Source organism: Acipenser ruthenus, chromosome 11 (genome assembly GCF_902713425.1).
Source record: "Acipenser ruthenus chromosome 11, fAciRut3.2 maternal haplotype, whole genome shotgun sequence".
NCBI classification, from domain to species: domain Eukaryota; kingdom Metazoa; phylum Chordata; class Actinopteri; order Acipenseriformes; family Acipenseridae; genus Acipenser; species Acipenser ruthenus.
In genome coordinates, this window is record NC_081199.1 from 44,041,165 (window position 1) to 44,069,090 (window position 27,926).

Sequence of the window (27,926 nt, forward strand, 5' to 3'; positions counted from 1 at the left end):
AACAGCTGAAATCCATCCTGTGGGGAGCTTCATTCTTGCAAGTTCTGTTTGTCTCAATATTCATATTCCATAAATTCTGAATGTTTCATAACCTCCGGCCTGCAGGTTCTTATTTCTCAAGGTTTGATTGACAAGAGAGGCTGCTGTGCCAAAAGAAAAGCTGCTAAGTGGCTTTCAGGGGTGCAGCAGCAGGCATCCCACTCAAGAGACAGAAATAAAATACGCACTTGAAGTGACAAAAGACAAAATTGCCACTCTTTGAATTTTCCTTGTTCCTTGCCAAGACATACCCCAGCATTTCACACCAGCAACAAACTCACAATTGAAAAATCCTGAGCACCTCTGTATCGAGCTGCTATTAGATTTTCTATAGAGTATGTCTCACAAAACACAGTGATTCATAATCCCTGCTGAAGCCTCCTGCTCATTACGTGTAATTTAAGTCTGATCCATTAAAACTGAGCTTTTAGCAGTCATCACGAAACCTAGACAAAGAAAGTTAACCCTTTTCCTTCTGGCTTCAAGAATAGAAACGGTGGTCATTGCACTGTAACTATGGACCAGAAATCGGATTAATAAATCGTTCTCTCGGGTACACAACACAGCACCCCCTCCTGGGAAGTATAAATATTGCATAGAATATTTTGGACAGAAGAGGCCTTTAGAATGTTAAGATATTTAATATAAATGTGTTGCTTTTGAAATGACTATGTCCAGATAGCTTCTTCTGTGGAAATATCTGCACGTCAGTGAAATAGCAATCAGTGTCGCTCCTGCACACACTTGAGGGATACAGACTGGATGGTTTAGCAGATACAAGAACACGATGTAATAAATATTCAGGACAGCAGGACAGCAGTTTCTGTTGGGCATCCTACCGTTGAGCCATTTGGAGTTGTACTGCGCCGTGCGGAGCGGGGGCATGTTCCCCAGGCTGCGGTAGATGACGGGGTCTCGCCCGGAGAAGTCGATGACGGTGGCGGCGTACAGCTCCCCCTGTGATGTCACCACCGCCGTGGAGTTGTGTCGGGGGTCGTACGGGCAGCGAGCCACCCCATTCACCCTGTCGATCACCCGGCTCAGATTCCCGATCTGAAACACAAACAATCATTAACTTATTAACCCATGCTTTGCTTTTTAAATCCTGTTTTATTAATGCTTCTACATCCACACCTTCCACCAGCATGTTCTAGCCACCTATAATTCAATGAGATGGCACTGTAGGGTAAGGGGAAGGGGTGGATGAGATGGCACACTGTGGGGTAAGGTGAAGGGGTGGATGAGATGGCACTCTGTGGGGTGAGGTGAAGGGGTGGATGAGATGGCACTCTGTGGGGTGAGGTGAAGGGGTGGATGAGATGGCACACTGTGGGGTGAGGTGAAGGGGTGGATGAGATGGCACTGTAGGGTAAGGGGAAGGGGTGGATGAGATGGCACTCTGTGGGGTGAGGTGAAGGGGTGGATGAGATGGCACTCTGTGGGGTGAGGTGAAGGGGTGGATGAGATGGCACACTGTGGGGTGAGGTGAAGGGGTGGATGAGATGGCACTCTGTGGGGTAAGGGGAAGGGGTGGATGAGATGGCACTCTGTGGGGTGAGGTGAAGGGGTGGATGAGATGGCACTGTGGGGTAAGGTGAAGGGGTGCCATCACTGCAAATCACAAGGAGTCTTTGCTGGCTTGTTTGTTTAGCCATCCAGCTGGAATGCACGACCAACACTGAACTTACACAATTACATAAACTTTGATTGATTTGTATGGGTAAAATATCTTAAAAATTGGCAACCGAACTGAAAACTAGGTCACTGCATCACCTGAATATTAGAAAAATAATAATGAAATCATTTTATTACAGTGATGAATGGCTCCCAGTCTTCAGCGCCAATCAGCATGCTTTACACTGCAATGGCAAGCCCCCACCCCATTTACAGCAATACACATTCTGAACACAAAAGCAGAAGCCAACGATAGTCTACCTGTCTAGTTGTGCAAACTGGTAAAAATGCATTGGTGCCGCAGGTAAACAATTTCTTGCCACTGATAAGCAACACCCGGATATAATTCTGGCACTCCACCTGCAAAGCAAATAAAACCACATGAATAATGCCACACTGTATCTGGGTGGGATTTACTGTATTGCTGCATGGCGCAGGCCACCACAATGAGTTGAGAAGCTGTGACAGCTATACAGGCCTCCTCTGTTTGCAGGGAAGACCAGTAGAAAGGCAGGTTTGTGACCGTTTATGACAGTGAAAGTTGGCTTCTGTTCATTCTAAATCTTGCTTTCTGAACGTACTATCAGTGCACAATGATAACTAGCAGACAATACAGTTCAATTATTACACACTTTGTTTTTTTTGTTAAATCTAACCTCATTAAAAAGAGTATTTTGTTGTTTTAGTTTTAAACAAACTGATTATCTGTTCTGCAGTCTAGGTCCAGTCTTCCCTTACTGCAGTCCCTAGTCTATAATACAACCAAAGCCATTACGGAGCGGTTCGTTTCTGTTTTCATTGTGTTTCCTAAGGTTAGGAACTACAAAGGAATGCTTTGTTCTCAGTATCAGGGATGAAAAGGAATTTTAAAAATCAATCCCTGCAAAGAAATGAAAATGCTCAAACAAACTGTGAGAGGTTGAAGCAGAGAGAAGGGCTACACTTGCCTGGCATGCTAACAAATTCAAGTTTTCTAAGTGTATGCCAGACTCAAAGTGCAGATTTAAATTGCCATATAAAACTGCCTGTGCACCCAACCCTCCCTCAATCCACCGTTTGCCCCGTAAACACAGAGCAAAGTTCAGAGTCTAAGAACTGAACAGGCGCCCACGGTACCTCTGTCTTCCCTTTGCTTCGACAGGACCGCCTGGTATCTTCGTCTGAGCCCCATTCCGTTGCCTAGGAAACCAAAATAAACCAAGAGACACGTGATGCTGTCTGTTTTGCATTGCGACTTGCCTACTATCTCCTCAAAGTGATATGTAACGAAACATGCAAGACGGTATAGTCAAATAACAGTAGCCTAACACTAACACTAACTCTCATTGTGGTTTGTTCACCTTGCTAACAGGGGAGAAGTGGCCCATGGTTTAAAGTGTGAGGTCCTGTACCAGGCAGTGAGCAGAGAGAAACAGCCTGAATTTGCATGTCAATGCAAGTCATTATTGAAGTGGAGTATAGCACTGAAGGCACCCCTTCACCATACCCCAGAGAGTGCTATCTTGCATTTAATTATGGATGCAACTCCGAGCAACAAACATCTTAGTTCTGTATAGAGAGAGTCAGACAACTTGGGAAAGGAGTGCATGTCCCATTAAACATCAGTGTATTAGAAGCACACAGACACACTGGACTCCATTCTGTCTCATGGGTCTCGCAGTTCAAGTCCGTCTAAAACCTCCCCCCCCCCCCCCCACCCGGGGCAACAATGAGCTCTTGACTTAATAGCTTAACATACAAAGAGGGCAAATACACTCGGGGAGCACATGGAAATGAAGCACACGGACTCGGGGAGCACATGGAAATGAAGCACACGGACTCGGGGAGCACATGGAAATGAAGCACACGGACTCAGGGAGCACATGGAAATGAAGCACACGGACTCAGGGAGCACATGGAAATGAAGCACACGGACTCAGGGAGCACATGGAAATGAAGCACACACACTCAGGGAGCACATGGAAATGAAGCACACGGACTCAGGGAGCACATGGAAATGAAGCACACACACTCAGGGAGCACATGGAAATGAAGCACACGCACTCAGGGAGCACATGGAAATGAAGCACACGGACTCAGGGAGCACATGGAAATGAAGCACACGGACTCAGGGAGCACATGGAAATGAAGCACACGGACTCAGGGAGCACATGGAAATGAAGCACACGCACTCAGGGAGCACGTGGAAATGAAGCACACGGACTCAGGGAGCACATGGAAATGAAGCACACGGACTCAGGGAGCACATGGAAATGAAGCACACGGACTCAGGGAGCACATGGAAATGAAGCACACGGACTCAGGGAGCACATGGAAATGAAGCACACAGACTCAGGGAGCACATGGAAATGAAGCACACGGACTCAGGGAGCACATGGAAATGAAGCACACGCACTCAGGGAGCACATGGAAATGAAGCACACGGACTCAGGGAGCACATGGAAATGAAGCACACACACTCAGGGAGCACATGGAAATGAAGCACACGCACTCAGGGAGCACATGGAAATGAAGCACACGGACTCAGGGAGCACATGGAAATGAAGCACACGCACTCAGGGAGCACATGGAAATGAAGCACACGGACTCAGGGAGCACATGGAAATGAAGCACACGGACTCAGGGAGCACATGGAAATGAAGCAGACACACTCAGGGAGCACATGGAAATGAAGCACACGGACGCAGGGAGCACATGGAAGTGAAGCACACGGACTCAGGGAGCACATGGAAATGAAGCACACGCACTCAGGGAGCACATGGAAATGAAGCACACGGACACAAGTGGAAAAAATAAATAAAATAAAATAAATAAATAAATAAATCAGTGGCTTTGGATTCAAACTGGCTGATTTTCTTTTCACAGAACAGGTTAAATGAACCAAATCGATTGCCTTACTTAGCTGTAGTAAAATAGAAGTCCATGCAATTAAACGTGGTGCTGCGCATCTGAACAGAACTCTCTTCACACCCTCAGATAACACAAATTCCTCGGCCCTGTTTGTCTTCTCCTTTTCTGGCAACGCTGTCAGCCCCCATTCATCACCATCACCAGCCCCCCCTCCAAAGTGCTATCACATCCCACACACATTCAGCAGGCTTCACCCGAGCCAACCTTAGGGTTGTGCTCATTGGATTGCCTCGACTCAGACAGTGCAAGCTTAGTTACACAGGGGCAACAAACAGTTATTTAACTTGAATCAGCATTGCCTAAAACACAGCAACTGAAGGAATATGCATTCTAGGACTCCAGAAGGAGTGGACGGCGAATCTGTCTATTTAAAAAGACACACATTTACCAAATCTCCAAACGTACATCACCGAAGTAATATTTGAATACAAAAAGGCTTTGCTAACGATTCGATACTTTATCAGCTAAAAGCCATCTCAAGACGCTGGGAAGAAGCTGTACATTAATTCCACTGGTGCGTATACGTCTCCATTGCAAACGACGGTCCTCTTCTCCCCTCTAACAGAACTATGGATATCCCTCCGAGCCCAGCATTGTTTTGAGCCCACCGTACTTCTCTTGAGATTTGAGTTAACAACACCAGCAACTTGGCAGAATAGCAGATTTAACAACATGAAAATCAATTAAATACAGGTCTCTGCAACTCTATAAGAGCTTCTGGAATAGTGCAAGCGCCACACTCTGAAGTTAGCAAGAATGCACACTGTAGCATAAAAAACACATGAAACGCTCTGCAAGTCAGAAACCCAGCATGCTTTTAAATTTTACTTTCCAGCGAAACACTGCAGCAACCGGGAACTAGAAATGCCTACGACTGCTTTTCTTTGTAGCTTATGAGTGTATAGCAGGGTCAGCATTGCCACACATCTGAGGCTGGCACTAAAGCATACCACTCTAACACAGAACAACTGTTTGTTTTTTTTGGTAACCAAGCGTTTTGTTGAACATTCCAGATGTCTTAGAAACAAGTAGGTACAACTCAAGGAATTTACTGTGTGCTTCAAATCTTAAAAAAAAAAAACACACAATATGCAAAACGATAGACTTGTCTTTTTCTGCACCCCTCAACAAATCTGCATAAAAAGAATCCTGTTTAAATGAAAGGCTGATGAAAGTAAAGCAGACCTGCCTCCTAGCAGCAGAGAGACCCTCCATCCCTGTGGCCCCTCTCAAGGTCCCAAGCCCCTCCCCGTTTGGTCCTTTAGCAGAGTCTCCTATTCAGAGAGGCAAAGCTCCCTTTCAGCCTCCTCCCGATAGATGTGACAAGACTCTCAATAGCCTTCCCCATTGCCCCGGAACACTGATCCCTACACAAGAGGGCTCAAAAAAACACTTTTTATTTTGTTTTGTTTTTCCAGCAATGGACCGGCTCATTTTAAAATAGACTCAATTTACCACGGGCTCCCTCCACTCCACTGCTGCAGAATCTAACTACCAAGTTCTCTTTTAAAATGTAATTCTACAGTATTATCTGCCCTCATATACTTCTTTCAGAGTCATGCAGCTGCCCTCAGACGCATTATAATTGATGGGAAGGTGAGGACATTACTGGCCGTTATCCTGAAGTAGGAGGTGGAGGGTGTGTTTAATTGCAATGCAGTTGAATGGTGAATGATTCCTCGTTACACTCCCTGAGGCTACGCTTTTATCAGCTGGTGAGAAACAGACAGACCCCACAGCTATGCCTGACAGTCAAAGCTATCCCTGGTTTAAACTGTCCAGACTTCCCCTGGATACAGAGCTTCGATTCTTAGTGGGGGTTTGTTTGCTTTCAGAGATGCCTACTATTATAGACATATGGGGGGGAGGGGATCCATGACATCAGGCTCATATTCGTCAAAAATATGTCAATTTAATTATTTTTAAGATCTTCTGACAAATTCTGCATTTCTGATCTGCTAGTTAACTATTAAAAATCAACCAAAAAAAAGAAAGAAATCCCAGAGCTTGTATCCCTCATCAGAATGGAGGCTTGATAAAGCCAACAGGTCAGAGGTCAGCTGTTTTGGAAAGCCAGCGGTAACCTCTGATCCCACTCGGAATGTTTTCTCAGTCGCACGCTATGGTCTTTATCTGGATCTCCTCCGTGGCTTTAAAAAACTGAGCGGAGCGTGCCAAAGCCTGCAGGCTTCCAACACCTGGGTACCTTTTAAAAGAAACTAAAGCAACTCAGCCAAACACTTTAGTCCTGTCTACACAAGGTATGGGTCAGAGGGAGGGGGAGAGGAGAGAGTAGGAGAGAGTAGGACAGAGGAGGGAGAGGAGGACAGAAGGAGAGTGGAGGAAAGGAGGAAGAGAGGAGAGGAGGACAGAGGGAGAGAGGAGGAGAGATGAGGACAGAGAAGGGAGAGGAGGAGAGATAGAGAGAGGAGGATGAGGGAGGAGGAGGAGGAGAGAGGATGAGGGAGGAGGAGGGTGCCTGTTATGTCGGCTAGTTGGTTGCTCTGCCTCTGCATGCACAGACAATACAAGAATGTGGTCAGTAATAAACTGGCTGTGTAAGGCTGTAGACTCCTGCCTTCCTCTTTTGTTCCTCTTGCCTAATAGCTGAATGTCCACTCTGGCTGGTTAGAAAGACATTAAGAAATGAGAAGTTCTAAGCCCAGTGCAAATGCACACAAATAGCTAAAAGAAAACTCTGAAACATTTTCACTTACTGAATCTCTGCAATAATTTTCATTGTCTTCATCTAAAGTAATCTTGTTGAGGCTTTTAGCTTCCTGATATAGACGAACTGCAGATTGACAGTGTGGGTATAAGAAAGAAACCTACACTGACACACTGGTCCTGAGTGAGGAGCCATCCTCCAGAGAATGCACAATCACTTCTCTTCTGAAGAATGGACTGCTTTCCCCTTTTATAGCAAGGGAACTCAAATGAATGCAGCTTTTTTCATTTATCTCCATCTTTCTTTAAATGCAATTATTTAGCCAAAGGAAGAAACGCTTAGTTTAAGAGGTCAAGGAAAATACAATCTTTTACGAGCAAAAAAAAGATAAAATCACCCGAATGTTCCAAGGGATTTGTGTTTTGTTTTCTGTGTGTGCCGTGGATTCAGTGAGTAACAGTCACCTGTTGGAAAGCACTCAGGCCAGCCAAACTGAAATTTAAAACAGAAAACTGGGAAACACTGTGTCATGCAGAGAGCCCCTAATTAACTGGTCACAGTCAAGGTGCCTTCGTCATTCACTTTTTCTTGCTGGCAAGGACACCTATATTATAATACATTCAATCTGCTCCCATAGCCAACCACTGTGTTGGCAATAGTTTGAAATACAGACTGCATCCGTAGGAAGAATTCACTTTGCCAACATCAATCTCAATGTGCTGATTGCAGTGTTTACATTCCTGGGGTTCAGTGCTGGAGCGTTATCTGACAAACACCCCTCCTCTCCTCTCCTCCCATCCCCCACCACCCCCTCCCCTCCTCTCCTCCCCTCCCCTCCCTTCCCTCTCCCCTCCCTCTCCCCCCTTCTTTATGGGCTCTAAATGCAATCTACATTAATAGTCCCATATAAAAACAAAATTCGATTCAACACAGGCAGGTGCGCCACTTCTTAATGAGGTCACACTGATTGCTGAGTTGATGAATGATCAGTCACAGCCTCACGCACCCACTCATGTGTTTTGGCACCAAGTGCCCATTCTTTTATCCATGTGCAGCATAACCGCTCCTAAACGCCCTTCACATTGAAATGCTATTTTCACGTTTAATCCATTCTGCAATGTGAATGGATTTTTGGACCCCACTCACTATCCCTTCTTATCTCAGCAGAGATACTGGTAGTGGGGGCAGGGAAGTGTGAGATAGTAAAGAGCCGACACACACACCTGGGAAGCATTTTTTTGGTTTGTTTTTTATTGTCTTTTTGTGATATGCAGGACTGTGTTCCAGGGTAGGTACTTTGCCCTTTATGAAAGTGCCATGCAAACTGTAGCTCACTTATCTCGGGAGCAATAAATAGCCTTTTGAGTGAGTGCGGGAGGGAGGGCGGGAGGGACGGAGTGCGGGAGGGAGTGCAGGGGGGATGGAGGGAGGGAGGGAGGGACAGAGGGAGGGAGTGCAAGCGGGAGTGTGGGAGGGACGGAGGGCGCTAGTGTGGGAGGGAGGGCGGGAGGGACGGAAGGAAGGAGTGCAGGAGGGAAGGCAGGAGAGAGTGAGGGACAGAGGGAGGGAGGGACAGAGGGAGTGCAAGATGGACAGAGGGAAGGAGGGAGGGAGGGAGTGCAGGAGGGAGTGAGCGCAGGAGGGAGTGAGAGAGAGAGAGGCAATGCAGGAGGGAGGGAAGGAGGAGGACAGGAGGGACAGAGGGAGCTAGTGCGGGAGAGAGGGAGAGATGGAGGGGGACAGAGGGAGTGAGAGCGTGCAGGAGTATGGGAGGGAGGGCAGGAGGAACGGAGGGAGCTAGTGCAGGAGGGAGGGACAGAGGGAGGGAGGGAGGGAGTGCAGGAGTGCGGGAGGGAGTGCAGGAGTGCGGGAGGGAGGAATGGAGGGAGCTAGTGCAGGAGGGAGCTAGTGAAGGAGGGAGGGCAGGCAGGAGGGAGGGAGGGAGGGAGTGCAGGAGGGAGGGAGGGAAGGACAGGACAGAGGGAGTATACAGGAGTCTGTCCAGCTCTTCATACTCCGGTACAGTGCTAACATACTCACACTGTTTCCATGAACTCCTTCACACTCTTATTCAAGGTGGATCCAGGGCAGAGAGCATATGGATTCGCTGAACTTCAGGAACAATGCAGCACCAAACACTACAGTTATAGCAGTATTATTATTTCAACGTACCTTTTTAAACATACGTTCAAAATAGCAACACTGTTTCAAAGTCAGTCCGTTCAAAATACAGGTTGGGAGCACATCTTTTTTTAGTACTTGTAATTGAAACAGTATTTACTTTACGTATCAGGGTGCTAGTTTTGAAACAGTAGGCTTACTGTGTAATAGCACCCGTCTTCCATCCTGTATGTGTAATTATCAACGAAGCAGAAACGACCACCACCTGAACTCTTATACATCACGCAGGAAGGAAGTTCTCCCAACAGTCTCATCTTTCCAAGTCCAATAGCTTGACCAGGACCTACCTTGGTCAGATTAAGAGGTAATGAAGAGGTCAGATCATTCGGATTTCCCTCAGAATGATAATACTGCTTTCAAGCCGTCGGAACACCCATGCGTTAAACTTTCTGCAGCTCCAATTCATTTGAATAATCAATCTTTAATGCCCCCTTGGTAGCCTTAGCCTCTGCAGAATAGTGATTAAATGATTACCCTATAACAGGCTGTGTCACACTCAATAACTCAGTCTGTAACACGTCCTGTTACTAAAATGAAAACGTACCTACAGCGAAACAAGAAAGCCAGCCAGCCCTGCTCCCAGCTGACCTACTAAACTCAGAGCGTTTAAGCCTCTTCCTCTGAGAAGGCAGTACATCACAATACTAAACTGCAGAGTGTTTAAGCCTCTTCCTCTGAGAAGGCAGTACATCACAATACTAAACTGCAGAGTGTTTAAACTCTTTCCTCTGAGAAGGCAGTACATCACAATACTAAACTGCAGAGTGTTTAAGCCTCTTCCTCTGAGAAGGCAGTACATCACAATACTAAACTTCAGAGTGTTTAAGCCTCTTCCTCTGAGAAGGCAGTACATCACAATACTAAACTGCAGAGTGTTTAAGCCTCTTCCTCTGAGAAGGCAGTACATCACAATACTAAACTGCAGAGTGTTTAAGCCTCTTCCTCTGAGAAGGCAGTACATCACAATACTAAACTGCAGAGTGTTTAAGCCTCTTCCTCTGAGAAGGCAATACATGACAATTCCTGTGTATTCAATACAGCATTCTCTCCAGCAGACCCAGATTTACACACCTGGTGGAACTACATTTTAAAACAGTCCTAGAGCCTAGGTTAAACGGCTTATTCTGACTTTCACCACAAACTGCTGAGCTGAGCTCTACAGGGTGCCAGCATTTCTGCCCAGTGTTTTCACTTGGCCAGTAGCAGCCATGGCTCAAAGCACATGCTTCATTCCTTCACGGTGCAGTGCTCTGGCACTCTCCACTAACTCACAAAGCACATGCACTCTCTGGTCCTGATGCAGGCACCGTACCAATCAACACTTTCTCCTTATCACAATACCACATCAAACCACTTTCCCCCTTCTCTGGAAAGATATACGGGCACAAATCAATCTCAATAGAAAAAAATGCAACCATTTATTTTAAAAGTGTTTAAAAATAATAATAATAATAATAATAATAATAATAATAATAATAATAATAATAATAATAATAATAATAGATGGGGAGATGAATAGCAGAGCATACCTGTATAAGTGAGACATTGACAAGACTCAGTTTGAAGAGGTAGTTTCTGTAAGAGAAAAAACAAAAGAATACGGGTTAGTGAAAAATACATTCTGTTTGATTAACTTAAAGAACTCAGAATGACCATTTCAATGCGTTTCTACAGATGAAGTTTATTTATTTATTTATTATAATAATAAATTGCAGTTGCAGTGTTTTAAAGTTTGAAAGCCTTGTGTTGTATTACCTCGCTCCTACTATCAGTTGATTTCTATTAATGTCCAGTGCTAGTTGGGAGTAGTCCTGAACTCCTGCAAAACTGAAACTAGAAACCCAGGGCCTCAACGCTGCAAGAAAAAAATAAAAGAGAGAGAGAGAGAAAAAGACACACACAGAGTTACCAAGGTGTTTGAAGCAAAGAGCAACAAATGCTCAGCAATCCGTTTTCTAGGAAGCACATGGTTTAGTGACAAAAGCACAGAATTGGAGACAATTCTTTTACAATTGCAAGCGTTTTTGATATTGTTTGAACAGATGCTTTGTAAATCTTCCTCCAAGGCTGTAGAGAGATGCTGTATCAAGGGTTCTGCTTTGTTTGAGGTGTCTTTACACCAAAGCCTTTGAGCTTCCTGTCTACAGGTCTGCCTTATGGCTAATATTCAAATACAACCATCAGACAGACTGAGCTTCTCACAGCTTTCCTGTTTCCATGGGTGGATGGGTGGACGGACTCAGAGAGCCATCGCTGAACCAAAGCAGCCTTGCAATTCAAAGTGTGATCATCGTAATATGAACAGACACAATGCCAAAGTACCATCAGCGAAAAACTCACTTTTAATCAAAGCAAAAGTTTATAGCAAATCAGCAGATTGAAACAATTTTAAAAACCCAGGATAGACAATTTAATCTCCGGCATTAAAAAGAATCACAAGGAATATATATATATATATATATATATATATATATATATATATATATATATATATATATATATAAAATACCTCAACAACCTTCCTGATCTTCCGTGACCTTAACTTGCCTATCTAAATGTTTTTTGTTTTTTTTTATGAACAAATGGCTTTATTATCTTTGCATGCAGAACAGTACAGTAGGGTTAAATTGAAGCATGCACTGCAACAGTTCAAAAGGAGAGGGGTGCTTTTCACAGAATAGTAAACCACTTTATTTCTTAATACTGTGCATATACCACGCATTCATATACATCAAAATGTCTTTCTTTTTTTACTTTCCATAATCAGATGTCAGTTATTTTACATTTCTTAACTTACACTTCTTATTGAAGTGTAACTAGAGCAATTCAAACTAATTCAGTTGTAAAAAAATAAATCAAACACCCAGGGAGCTTGGACTGAAAGTAGTTTACTTTAAAAATGTTAGTCTTGTGTTCATTTGAAAACACAGTCAGAGTGCTCAGTGTGTCCTCCATCGATTGGGAAGAACATAATTAAAGCCACATGTCAGGACTAACCTCTCAGCTTCCTTATTAAGATCCACACTTCAGTTTAATGAAAAAGTAAGCACTTCAATAAGATGCTGGACTCTTTCAATCAGCACTCTCCAGCCCACTTGACACATCATTTCTATAAACTTTCAATGCATTTCTGTTCACTTTTTGAACTCACAGAAGTGACATGAACTCACTTAACCGATTAAGGCCTGCTAGCAGGTGCTGCTCAATCCTGTAAGATAACGAAGTGGTCTGTAAGTAAAGGGTACTGATAGTGTTTCATTCAGTAGGTACGAATGGGTCAGGCACTGAAGACAGGGCCACACTGAATCACATGGATGGACATTCTATCTAAAAAATCAACGGGAGCATTTCTGAAACAAAATCAAAGGTTTCAAGGAGACAGGTGGAATACAGAGAGACTCGAGTAATGAAAAGAAAGAGTAGAAAGGGCTGACAGCAAAGATCAATGAAGGCACCATGAGAACTGAGAGGAGCAAGCAGGGTCATTAGGGAAGTAGGGAAGGGAAAGCCTGTTTGAATCTGCACTCAGTTAAAGCAACCACAACTCAGCCATGCACACACAGTATGAGCACCTCGCACACTCAGCCATGCACACTCGGTATGAGCACCTCACACTCAGCCATGCACACTCGGTATGAGCACCTCACACACTCAGCCATGCACACTCAGTATGAGCACCTCACACTCAGCCATGCACACTCAGTATGAGCACCTCACACACTCAACCATGCACACTCAGTATGAGCACCTCACACACTCAGCCATGCACAATCAGTATGAGCACCTCACACACTCAGCCATGCACACTCAGTATGAGCACCTCACACTCAGCCATGCACACTCAGTATGAGCACCTCGCACATTCAGGATTTGCACCTCTGTTGTAATCAATATTGTAATTTTACTCTGTCCTTCTGTAAGAGTTGTGCTAGTCTTGTGGAAGGATGAAGTTACATACTGTATAGAGCTAATGTTAGAATGGCTTAATCTACCACACCACCATGCATTTTAGTTCTACAGCCATTTCTTTGGGGGGCTCAATTCTACCACTGATCCTTTGTTGGCTTCTGGATGCAATGGATTGGAGTGACAACATGCAACCTTCACATTCAGAATACACACATCCATTTGCTAGTGTCACGATATTGTAGGACTAGTGAAGCGCCCTCCCTCTCTAAATTCCTGTTTTGCAACTTACCTTTACCCACGAGAGGGGAAACCGCATTGCAAGTAACAAGCTGCTAGATTGAGTCACAGCAATGTAGCTGATGGACTGTGCTGCACTGTATCTGCATGCAATGGGCTGGAGCCCAGCAACAACAGCCTTTAGCAAGTGCTGTGAATGCTCTAGCCACGGAGAATAGGTCTGCCTTCACTCAGACAGTAACCTAACCTTGAACTAAGGGTTTGCATTGTATGCATTCATGAGGTCTTTTACTTTGCAAAGTGCAAGAGGTTGAATATGCACAGGAGTGAAGCCACTTAGTAAAACTTGAGCTGCAATTCAAAATCGCATGCAAGAAAGACGAATAGAAATCTCTATGAAAACGTGCCCAAGGGGGCTTCATGCTGATCTTCAATGTGATGGATGAGAATGCAGATTTCATCAATATGGGAAGCTAGAATAATGCATTAGTAACCAGCTCTGCTTGAAGATGGGGGGTGCCGGAGCGCCTCGTGCAAATTCCAGGCCAATAAATCATAATCCTTTGTTACTCGCTGGACAGAATTAAAACGGGCTTTCTGTTCAATACAACAAACCCACTTAATAGCTCCCGAGGGCACAGATATTTACTGGTTGGCGGACTCTCACAAATGCTTTTTTGAATTAAAGTCGCTGGACTGAAAATCTAACACACACACACACACACACACACACACACACACACACACACACACACACACACATATATGTAAAAAAAAAAGCCAATGGTGCATTCGCTACAGAAAAGCAACATTAAAAAGAGGCATTCTTTGGTGCCCTATAACTGCCGATTTAATAATGCTCATGAATTAAATGAATAAATTTACCCAAGCAAAGCACTGCCTTTTGAAATAAATCATTTACTTCATACAAAAGACACAAACAAAATGCTGCTTTGCAGCGACTGTACAAATTAAAGTCCATTTGGCATCTTTACAAGTGCTGCTTTTACAACTTTGATATACAATGATAATTAAAGTATTGTATAAAGGTGGTTATCTTTGGTAAGAAAGTGTGTAATGTTATCTTTGGTAAGAAAGTGTGTAATGACTAGTAATTTGTGGAGGTGTAATCTGAAAAGCGTAGGTCTGAACTACAAGAGTAAGTGGAAACGTTCACATTATTTATTTAGAATTTCCCCAAACATCACAGATTGTACAGAACATCTATTCTGAAATGCAGTAGTCTTGCACAATTAACCCAACATGCACAAGTAGATTGAAATGTGTGCTTTCATGCCTGCTGGTTATGGAAAGGTACATTTGCCAATACGAGTTTCTCAAGGCCTTGGGTCCCTGGGTTGTATCTGATTATTACAGAGTACATTATGAAAACAGGCTAAGGAATCAACTGCAGAATTGTAATGACAAATCTTAGCCCTGAAGCTCCAGTGCTGGTATAGGAAGCTGTGAGGCTGTGAACACGCCGGCCCCACACACAGCTTCACTGACGTGGACCAGCTGAAGCATTTCTAGAGGCATGGCATGTTTCATCTTACAGTGCAAATGTACCAATGCCTGCGCAAGCAGCACAGCTGGAGAGGCTTACAATCCTGGCACCTGGTTCCCTGACCCGGCACCTCCTCATGCTAATGACAGCAGCGAGTACACAGCGCAGATTACGTTTCAGTCACTGTGTCTGATCTTTACTACAGGTAGGAGCTCAATAATATAGGACTTCAAAGGGATTGCACTACTGCCTGGAACGCACTCTCATCTTCCATGAACTCACAACACGATCCGTCTTCCAGCAATGCCACGAGGGAGGCTTTCTTTCAAGCAGGCACAGCTTGGGCAAGTGTTTGCATGCACAGTGTTCAACAAGCCTGCCCTGGGAGAAGAAGAATACTTTCTCTAGGAGCAAGAGGGACCTCACTTTCCAAACCCATGTAAACCCTTACCCTCTCCAAGAGGCAGCCTGCCAGCATGGAAAGGACAGCGTGCTACAATGCCAATGCCAAAGTGACCAACGTCCCCAAGAAATAATCAAAGAGGCCATCCAATGGAGGGATCGTGACGGATAACAAATCAACCCGCAAGCGAACAAGCGGCGTCCCGTCTCACTGCCAATCCATGCCACGCAGCCCCTTATCAGATACAATGTTACAAAAGCATTAGTGTTGTTATCATTGGCTAATTATCATACTGGGTTTGAACTTGTGGCGGCTGTTCCCATAGCCCCCTCCCAATTAGAAGTCTTTAGGAAGACTTTTTCAAGAATACAAATCTATTGCAGCACTTCTTCCCAGGGATAAAGAGGCAAGCCTTTTTAATCTTGGAAAAGGACAAGTTGAGATAACAACTGTATCCCATTAGAAATGCTGAGAGGGGAATGCTGTCCAAATATCACTCAAAAAATGAATGAAAGTATTAATATACCATACTCGTTGGTGCTTCTTTATCAGCCAAACCTGACTCCCAAGCATTTTTATTTCCAACTCTCAAGGTACAATGCTATCGTCTTGCGTGAATTAATAAATATAACTGTATATTTGGTCAAAGGCACGATCTGCAGTATTACAGATCCATTTCAGAATCGCTATGAAAAAATTAAATCATGTTTAAGCAAGAATGTTTCGTTTAAGAATCCACCAGTCATGTAAAGTCATCGATATTATGCTTCAATGCCCTGGCCATGTGGAGAGTCTACTTCCATTAAGGGAAATGCAATACAAAGACAATGCTACAAACAGGATATGACAGCACCTGGAAGGCTCCTATCAATTCTGGCAAGTCTCTTGGCTTCATGGCAGCTGGTTATGCCCAGTGGAGCGCCTGACCCAGCTGTGGTTCAGATAACGCTGAGATGGATGGTGGCTGGCACACTAGAGCAGGTCTCAGGGTAGCGTGTGAGGGACAGGGAGGAGTAAGAAAACAGAACTCCCTAACAACATGGAGAATGCACAACACCTGTATCGTCTTACTGAAGAGAATAGAAATAAAAACAAGAGGATGTGAAACCACAGCAGGCTTCTATTTCTCGTTGACAATACTGTTGATAATAGACAAGGACACATTGTGATGAAATCTATACTTTGTATACCCCTGGGATAGCACTTTTGAGACCAGCATATACCCAGTGGTCTCGTCAAGTGCTCTCTACAGGATTAATGTTATAAAAAACTTTGCACACTTCTAAAACAGCTTTGCCAGGCAGTATCATCAATGTTTGTTTTCAGCATTTATTTAACTCCGCTGCAGGGCACTGTTCTATTTGTCATGAATGAGAGATGAACTGCAGCAGTGACTTCAGAACCTGTCATTGTTAAACTGCACAGCCAGCGCGGATTGCCAGGCCATGACTGACATGTGCTTGGGTTTGCAGTCAGCCCATGTTAGTTAGCAGGCTTGCTGCCCTCACCCTGGTAGGAGACGGCGGGGTGCACTCTCCTGGAACACTCCTCGTCAGGAGATGGAAGGGGATGCTGGGAGGCAGTGAGATGAACGCTCAGGAAAAGGAGAAGACCAGGCATAGACAGGGACACGGCCTCCAGCCGTGACACAGCCATGGTGAAAGGGCCGTCCAGTCAACTAGCTGCCAAGGTAGGCCCTGGGGAGACACCTGAGGAAACAAAAAAAACAAACAAACAAACAAAAAAATACTGTGGACATCTGCCGCAAAATTACATGTAGGCTTTCAAAACTAACAGCTTGTGTTTTAGAACATGGGTATATTCCAAACCTCCTTTACAAAGCCTCATTCATTAAATCCTTTTTTGTTTTAAGTTTAGTTTTTACTGCCTAAAGCCAAGGAAATGGAAAATGGGCGGCCAGAAAATGTATTGATCTGAGAACTGGAAGTGTGGTCTGAAGCACTCCCTAATTACTGAAGTCATCACTTAAATAGGACCCCTGCACATGTAGGAGAAGCAATACCATTACCAGTCCTGTATCAGGCTCTTACTTTACTGTCTGAGACCAGCAGTTTAGCAGGAAGGTTTGAACTTGTTTGTATGAGACATGTCCTATACGTACTTGAATTCATCAACATATTTTTTTTGTATTTTTTTCCCCAGACGTACACATGCAACATGTACGGGAGCATTCTAGAAAGCAGTCGTGACACACACTGTTTTAGATAGAGATTTCGATTGGTGGGGCTCTAGGGCAGAAAGTGAATCCTCAATGTTGTGCTCATGGTTACAGGCTGATCCACAGTGAACACAACGGAGGCCTGCCAAAACTAAACAGCACATCCTCAGCCTAATCACCACAGTGATACCCACAAAACTAAACACATCCTTAGCCTAACCACCACAGTGATACCCACAAAACTAAACACATCCTCAGCCTAACCACCACAGTGATACCCACAAAACTAAACACACCCTGAGCCTAACCACCACAGTGATACCCACAAAACTAAACACACCCTGAGCCTAACCACCACAGTGATACCCACAAAACTAAACACATCCTCAGCCTAACCACCACAGTGATACCCACAAAACTAAACACATCCTCAGCCTAACCACCGCAGTGATACCCACAAAACTAAACACATCCTCAGCCTAACCACCACAGTGATACCCACAAAACTAAACACACCCTGAGCCTAACCACCACAGTGATACCTACAAACACCCTGTACAGAATACATGAGTAGCAAGCTGTACGATACGACCAGAAACTGAAATGAAACAGCTTCAGTCAGGTAGATCCAGGTCCTCCTTGATTCAGCAGATCCTGTCAAAAGCCTCTCATCACTCCAATCAGCACAGACATGTGTATGACTGCATCGCCCTTTTGATATGAAAGGCTTAGCGCAAATACTGCTAATTCCATTCTGAGACCAGTGCCGCTACAGTACTTTGTTAATGTCTCAGAATGTAATTAAGATAAGACAATTAAATGTGAAAATGTGAAGTCCAAGGAGATGCTATGGAGTTCTCTGCACAAAGTTTATCATTCAGGAGAGAAAAATAAATAAAATAAAATGACAGCGAGCTTGTTTACCCGAGAAAAATGCATTTAAAAATATTTACCAGTTTCCTCTGAAGTGAACCCAGCTCCTGATCCCATCCCCACAACTCAAATCACATGACATGAACCCAGCTCCTGATCCCATCCCCACAACTCAAAATCACATGACATGACGTGAACCCAGCTCCTGATCCCATCCCCACAACTCAAATCACATGAAGAGAACCCAGCTCCTGATCCCATCCCCACAACTCAAATCACATGACGTGAACCCAGCTCCTGATCCCATCCCCACAACTCAAATCACATGACATGAATCCAGCTCCTGATCCCATCCCCACAACTCAAAAACACAAGACATGACATGAATCCAGCTCCTGATCCCATCCCCACAACTCAAATCACATGACGTGAACCCAGCTCCTGATCCCATCCCCACAACTCAAATCACATGACGTGAACCCAGCTCCTGATCCCATCCCCACAACTCAAATCACATGACATGAATCCAGCTCCTGATCCCATCCCCACAACTCAAATCACATAACATGAACCCAGCTCCTGATCCCATCCCCACAACTCAAATCACATGACGTGAACCCAGCTCCTGATCCCATCCCCACAACTCAAATCACATGACGTGAACCCAGCTCCTGATCCCATCCCCACAACTCAAATCACATGACATGAGCCCAGCTCCTGATCCCATCCCCACAACTCAAAATCACATGACATGACGTGAACCCAGCTCCTGATCCCATCCCCACAACTCAATCACATGACATGAACCCAGCTCCTGATCCCATCCCCACAACTCAAATCACATAACATGAACCCAGCTCCTGATCCCATCCCCACAACTCAAATCACATAACGTGAACCCAGCTCCTGATCCCATCCCCACAACTCAAATCACATGACATGAACCCAGCTCCTGATCCCATCCCCACAACTCAAATCACATGACATGACATGAACCCAGCTCCTGATCCCATCCCCACAACTCAAATCACATGACATGAACCCAGCTCCTGATCCCATCCCCACAACTCAAATCACATGACGTGACATGAACCCAGCTCCTGATCCCATCCCCACAACTCAAATCACATGACATGACGTGAACCCAGCTCCTGATCCCATCCCCACAACTCAATCACATGACATGAACCCAGCTCCTGATCCCATCCCCACAACTCAAATCACATGACGTGAACCCAGCTCCTGATCCCATCCCCACAACTCAATCACATGACATGAACCCAGCTCCTGATCCCATCCCCACAACTCAAATCACATGACATGACATGAACCCAGCTCCTGATCCCATCCCCACAACTCAAATCACATGAAGAGAACCCAGCTCCTGATCCCATCCCCACAACTCAAATCACATGAAGAGAACCCAGCTCCTGATCCCATCCCCACAACTCAAATCACATGACATGAACCCAGCTCCTGATCCCATCCCCACAACTCAAATCACATGAAGAGAACCCAGCTCCTGATCCCATCCCCACAACTCAAATCACATGAAGAGAACCCAGCTCCTGATCCCATCCCCACAACTCAAAATCACATGACATGACATGAACCCAGCTCCTGATCCCATCCCCACAACTCAAATCACATGACATGAACCCAGCTCCTGATCCCATCCCCACAACTCAAAATCACATGACATGACGTGAACCCAGCTCCTGATCCCATCCCCACAACTCAAATCACATGAAGAGAACCCAGCTCCTGATCCCATCCCCACAACTCAAATCACATGACGTGAACCCAGCTCCTGATCCCATCCCCACAACTCAAATCACATGACATGAATCCAGCTCCTGATCCCATCCCCACAACTCAAAAACACAAGACATGACATGAATCCAGCTCCTGATCCCATGCCCACAACTCAAATCACATGACATGAACCCAGCAAGTTTTCCTTTTTTCTTCATCAGTAGAAACTCACCCAAGCTAATTATTTTTGATTGCTCAGCTCATTAAAATGGGAGAAAAAAAAATCACAAGTGGATGGATTAAAAATCCAAGGCAGCAACATAAGTATCTATTAATCAGCAGCACACTTGCCTTGCTAGACCCAGTCATTATCACTAATGCAATCTGAATAGAAAGCACACACCTGTGCAGGGACGACACAGTCTGCATGTTGGCAAGAAACACTCAACAGCTGCTGCTAGTTTATATAGATTTCTAAATCAGATACATTGTTTTGCAAACATGAATTTTCCGCTGCACCCCAGACCAAGCTGAACAAGAATAAAAAAGGGTTATGCTGGTAAACTAGAGAACAATACAGCTAAATCTCAATGTAGATTTGCTTTTTCAGTGATTTTTCTCACATTCCAGCTACACACACTAACATTGTACTGATAATAAACACACAAACACAAAATAAATCCCTCCCCCGCAAGAAAATCATCTGAAAAACACAACAGCACAATTCTAAATGTTAAATATTAAGAGCTAACCAGAGTAGTGCCAAGTCTTTCCCTCTCAATGTACTGGATTCAAATCACACACACACACACTACAAAACTGAATAGCAACTCAGAAACTTACACTGCAATCCTTCATTCAGAATTACACTGCGAAACTCAAACCTAAACAAAAAAATATATATATAAATAAAAACTAGAAAGAAAATGATAAACCAATAATAATAATTATGCTTTTTACCTGCACTGCATATTTGGTGAATAGGTTTCCAGGATTGTACTTAACTGCACAGACTTTCAGCCCCTGTGAGAGACACCACTGTGTGTTACATCGTCTGTGTGTGTGTGTGGGGGGGGGGGGAGAGATCCAGGTTCCTTTCAACAGGAGACTCTGTCCCACCCCTAATTTGAAGCGCAGTGAGGGAGGGAGGGAGGGAGGAGTGAGGCAGACAGACTTCCCTCCCCCAACCTCACACACACACACACACACACACACACACTCTCTCTTATAATGACCGTTAACTTTTTCTCCAGCCACTGATTGACTCCACTGGCATTCATTCAGACTGCTGGCAGAAATGGTAATCATTAATTTACCATGCATAATTTCTCTCAATACTTTAGCTTCACAAAGTCTCACAAAAGTCTATTTGGGAATAGAGCAATATAATACAGCCCCTTTCACCGGGATTGCTGTGCAGATGAGGGCTGCACACACTCCTTCAAGAGAAGAAAAAAAAAAAAGATCACATTTTTGACATTTTGACACCCGGTGTCACAATGTGCCTTTAGAAAGCTTGCTTCAATGGCTGGTATTTTTATGAACAATGTGTTAGAATGGCTGTGAATAGGTCACACTGAAACGTCACACGGAAACAGTGACTCTTGCAACATCTCAGGGAAATGTATGTTTTTGAACCTTCTGTCTTGACAACCTGAAATAAGGAATTATCAGCCAATTAACATAACAATCTAAAACTCCCATAAATAAAAAAAAACCAGCAGTCAGACTGAAATAATGTTCTGGAAGCGTTCTGGAAGCGGCTGTTTCATCATCAGTGTCTTCTTAGTTCCGGAACTCAATTGAAGCACCAGCTTGGAACGTTGAGCCCCAGTGCGAGCCACTCAATACAGTGAGCTGCAGAAACACCCTGGCATTGACACACTTATCGAAATGCTTTAGGAGAACTTCACAAGAGCCCAAGACTATGAAAAACGTTCCCGAAAATCTCAAGAAGTACAGCAAATCAGCAGAATTCAGTAACAAACACAACTTGATTAATACTGCCATTGCAATAGGTTCACAATAACAGATTCACCGTTTTTAATGGCAACAGATCTAAATTCATGGCAAAAATGTACATCTAATTAAAAAGGAGAATCAGACACTGTCCAACAGCAGAAGCAAGTACAATCCCCAAGCACTGCTGCTAGCTTGCTTTGACCACTATGTTTTATATGGCTCTCCATCCAGGCTTTCTTCTTGTAAGACTTGTATTGCTTTCTAGTGGTAATTTGCTGCTCCAGAATCTGACTGCTATCGTTTTGCCAGTGGCCTCCGTTATGGTTTCTTTGATTGATCCAGGGTCAGCCCCTCCCCCATGCTAAGCTAATCTAAAGGGTCTGGCATGCTGCTACAAGCATTGCTCCAGGCACCCCCAATCCTGGTGCTGTCAGCTCCCATTACTTTCATTGTATCGTTTCATTTCAAAAGATTGAAGTTGATAAACACAACTTTCCTTAACAAAAGAAAAAAGAAAAGAGAAATACCCAATTGAATGTACAATCCCTTGGTTACAGCTCTACAGACCTTTAAAAACACTCAGTCTTTTGTACATATATACTGAGCACACAGTCTCTATCTGGGATAGAATTACTGCACAAAGGAAGATAGATAATTAGTACAAGTCTAACCCATTCCCAATTCTTTGAAGCATTATAATAACAATCTGCGATGGCTTTGAATAACAGTTATCGACCAACACTTTAGAAACAATCCAAAAACAAAGATAACGAACTTCAGCCGGCCGGGTGAACCTCACTGGAGGACGTGCCTGAATTGGTGGAAGACATCCAGGGTTCTGTTGGGACATGTGTGTGTTATTCACTAAACAAGTTCAGAAAGTGCTCCTCCATGAATCCAAGATTGAACAAAGATATCTCCCATGTTTACACTTGGGATTAATTCCTGGCGATGAAGCCAGCCAGGCTGGAATTGCAAACGCATTGTGTGAAGAACTACACAAGAGAACTGTGAGGAGACGGGTTTCTAGAATGACTTTAGGCTATAGTTAGTCTAGTCTTAATTCTCATTTGCTGCCACAGATTTCCATGTAAATGGGTGATTTTTGGCCCACATGTGGCGGGTACTGCGAGCCAAAGCCATGAGGAATTCTGTCCACGCATTCAGCTGCTGGTCTGCCATAAACTTTTCATTACAGCATTAATTAAGATTGAACAGAGAGATACTGGGAGACAAATGAGGTGGTTTAGCATGCAACTCGAGTGAGTTAACACTTAAACATTCGAATACTGGGACAAAGAAGAGAGGGCAAATGTCTTTTGTTAACAGCCATGGATATTTTTTTAAGCAATGCACACATTAAAATAATAGTAATAGACTTGGACTTTATATATATATATTTTAGCTCAAAGAGCAAGCTGCCCAACGTTTCGATATGTTGTACATATCTTTCTCAAGGGAGCCTGTGTTTGAATCAAAACATTGGAGGTATTTATAGGTTTTTGACGGCATGACAACTACTTGTTATTGTTTACATTCAAATCCATGATTTATTCTTACATGATGTAATGGTGTTCTATATATTGTGACATCATTTTTACTTATATCTTTGAATCTGTATTAATTCTAATTAACACTACTTTATATAAACTTATATTTTTATTATATCATGCAATGCTGGCTCTGAGGATCAGTCTAGATTTGGCCTCCTCAGCGCATCAGTATGCACAACTTTTGAATGAATTTTGTTTATTTATTTAAATGTTATATATTTATTGAAGTTAATTAGTTCATTTTTTTCTGTTGAGTCCCGCTGGCATAATCGTGTTCAGTCTATTTATCCATTTACTTTCTTTTATTCTTCTATATGTCGCATTGTCTAATTTGAGCTGTTCTAATACTACAAACTTGACATCATTTATGTCATGTCCCTGACTGGACAATAAATATAAATATATATATACACACACACACACACGCACACACACATATACAAAAATATCTGTAATTAAAAATACATAAAATTAGAAACAAAAACAAAAGAAAATGCCACTCGGTTCAGTTTTTACAAGTTGTTTTGTGTGTATATATATATATATATATATATATATATATATATATATATATATATATATATATATATACACAGACGTGCTCAAATTTGTTGGTACCCCTACAGCTCATTGAAATAATGCTTCATTCCTCCTGAAAAGTGATGAAATTAAAAGCTATTTTATCATGTATACTTGCATGCCTTTGGTATGTCATAGAATAAAGCAAAGAAGCTGTGAAAAGAGATGAATTATTGCTTATTCTACAAAGATATTCTAAAATGGCCTGGACACATTTGTTGGTACCCCTTAGAAAAGGTAATAAATAATTGGATTATAGTGATATTTCAAACTAATTAGTTTCTTTAATTAGTATCACACATGTCTCCAATCTTGTAATCAGTCATACAGCCTATTTAAATGGAGAAAAGTAGTCACTGTGCTGTTTGGTATCATTGTGTGCACCACACTGAACATGGACCAGAGAAAGCAAAGGAGAGAGTTGTCTGAGGAGATCAGAAAGAAAATAATAGACAAGCATGGTAAAGGTAAAGGATACAAGATCATCTCCAAGCAGCTTGATGTTCCTGTGACAACAGTTGCAAATATTATTAAGAAGTTTAAGGTCCATGGAACTATAGCCAACCTCCCTGGGCGCGGCCGCAAGAGGAAAATCGACCCCAGATTGAACAGAAGGATAGTGCGAATGGTAGAAAAAGAACCAAGGATAACTGCCAAAAAGATACAAGCTGAACTCCAAGGTGAAGGTACGTCGGTTTCTGATCGCACCATCCGTCGTTTTTGGAGCAAAAGTGGGCTCCATGGGAGAAGACCCAGGAGGACTTCACTATTAAAAGAAAAACATAAAAAAGCCAGACTGGAATTTGCTAAAATGCATATTGACAAGCCACAATCCTTTTAGGAGAATGTCCTTTGGACAGATGAGTCAAAACTGGAGCTTTTTGGCAAGTCACATCAGCTCTATGTTCACAGACGAAAAAATGAAGCTTTCAAAGAAAAGAACACCATACCTACAGTGAAACATGGAGGAGGCTCGGTTATGTTTTGGGGCTGCTTTGCTGCGCCTGGCACAGGATGCCTTGAATCTGTGCAGGGCACAATGAAATCTCAAGACTATCAAGGCATTCTGGAGCGAAACGTACTGCCCAGTGTCAGAAAGCTCTGTCTCAGTCGCAGGTCATGGGTTCTCCAACATGATAATGACCCAAAACACACAGCTAAAAGCACCCAAGAATGGATAAGAACAAAACATTGGACTATTCTAAAGTGGCCTTCTATGAGTCCTGATCTGAATCCTATTAAACATCTATGGAAAGAGCTGTAACTTGCAGTCTGGAGAAGGCACCCATCAAACCTGAGACAGCTGGAGCAGTTTGCTCAGGAAGAGTGGGCCAAACTACCTGTTAACAGGTGCAGAAGTTTCACTGAGAGCTACAGAAAACGTTTGATTGCAGTGATTGCTTCTAAAGGTTGTGCAACAAAATATTAGGTTAGCGGTCCCATCATTTTTGTCCATGCCATTTTCATTTGTTTTATTATTTACAATATTATGTTGAATAAAAAATCAAAAGCAAAGTCTGAGTTCTATTAAACATGGAATAAACAATGGTGGATGCCAATTACTTTTTTTGCCAATTACTAATTACTATATATATATATATATAGCTTTTAAAGTGTTCTATATTTCATAACACAAGGGTTCTATATTTCATAACACAACAAAAATATATGTCATGCCCTTGCAGAGTTAATTGCAATGGGAAAAGCAAAAGGTGAAGCCAATAAAAACAGTGTTGGCTGGATGTAAGAAGCGGGCAGGTCTTACACTAACTGTTATTAATCCTGCCTCCCGACAGCTCCCCAACCCTGGACTCCATCAGCAAGCAGTCACTGCTGCGACCTCAGGGGCAGGCCTGGGATTGAAACCTCTCAGTCAGCTCCAGCTGTTTTTATAGCAGGAGACTGGGGCCGGCTGGACTCAATCAGCACGGAAACATTGAATGAATGTCCTGCTACCTAACCTAGCAAGCGTAGTTTGCATCAAACCAAATGATCCTGTTGACTTTGAACTGCCCCAATTTGTGTGCCAATACTCAACTTCCTGATCTACATCCCATGCATGAACGCACTCGCACACACACAGCCCCCGACACTCTCCACCTGCACACACACACACCGACACTCTCCACCTGCACACACACACACCGACACTCTCCACCTGCACACACACACACACCGACGCTCTCCACCTGCACACACACACACACACACACCGACACTCTCCACCTGCACACACACACACACACACACACACACCGACGCTCTCCACCTGCACACACACACACACACACACACAACGACACTCTCCACCTGCACACACACACACACACACCGACGCTCTCCACCTGCACACACACACACACCGACGCTCTCCACCTGCACACACACACACACACACACACACACACACACACACACCGACGCTCTCCACCTGCACACACACACACACACACACACACACACACACACACACACCGACGCTCTCCACCTGCACACACACACACACACACACACACACACACCAACGCTCTCCACCTGCACACACACACACACACACACACACACTGACACTCTCCACCTGCACACACACACACACACCGACGCTCTCCACCTGCACACACACACACACACCGACGCTCTCCACCTGCACACACACACACCGACGCTCTCCACCTGCACACACACACACACCGACGCTCTCCACCTGCACACACACACACACACAAACACACACACACACACTGACACTCTCCACCTGCACACACACACACACACACACACACACACACTGACACTCTCCACCTGCACACACACACCGACGCTCTCCACCTGCACACACACACACCGACGCTCTCCACCTGCACACACACACACACACACACACACACACACACACCGACGCTCTCCACCTGCACACACACACACACACACACACACACACACACACACACACTCTCCACCTGCACACACACACACACACACACACACACACACACTGACACTCTCCACCTGCACACACACACACACACCGACACTCTCCACCTGCACACACACACACACTCACACACACACACTGACACTCTCCACCTGCACACACACACACCGACGCTCTCCACCTGCACACACACACACTCACACACACACACTGACACTCTCCACCTGCACACACACACACACCGACGCTCTCCACCTGCACACACACACACACCGACGCTCTCCACCTGCACACACACACACACACACACACACACACACACCGACGCTCTCCACCTGCACACACACACACACACACACACACCGACGCTCTCCACCTGCACACACACACACACACACCGACGCTCTCCACCTGCACACACACACACCGACGCTCTCCACCTGCACACACACACACACCGACGCTCTCCACCTGCACACACACACACTGACGCTCTCCACCTGCACACACACACACCGACACTCTCCACCTGCACACACACACACTGACGCTCTCCACCTGC

General features: G+C 44.2%; 1 protein-coding gene across 5 annotated transcripts in view; it reads right to left on the reverse strand.

Annotated features, from left to right (window-relative positions):
- sema5ba (sema domain, seven thrombospondin repeats (type 1 and type 1-like), transmembrane domain (TM) and short cytoplasmic domain, (semaphorin) 5Ba) overlaps window positions 1-27,926 on the reverse strand; it is an 88,311-nt gene that overhangs the window by 27,863 nt on the left and 32,522 nt on the right. For 3 of the 5 annotated variants that reach the window (XM_059034123.1, XM_034044524.3, XM_034044526.3), the window contains exons 2-7: window positions 17,037-17,237; window positions 11,228-11,327; window positions 11,002-11,047; window positions 2,830-2,892; window positions 1,975-2,073; window positions 879-1,092 (exon numbers count right to left, since the gene is read on the reverse strand). In XM_059034123.1, coding sequence (XP_058890106.1) covers window positions 879-1,092; window positions 1,975-2,073; window positions 2,830-2,892; window positions 11,002-11,047; window positions 11,228-11,327; window positions 17,037-17,184 — 670 coding nt within the window. In that variant the 5' untranslated portion in view covers window positions 17,185-17,237. Of the gene's footprint in view, window positions 1-878; window positions 1,093-1,974; window positions 2,074-2,829; window positions 2,893-11,001; window positions 11,048-11,227; window positions 11,328-17,036; window positions 17,238-21,295; window positions 21,415-27,926 lie in introns of those variants that run through there. The other 2 variants (XM_059034122.1, XM_059034124.1) reach the window with 2 other exon arrangements.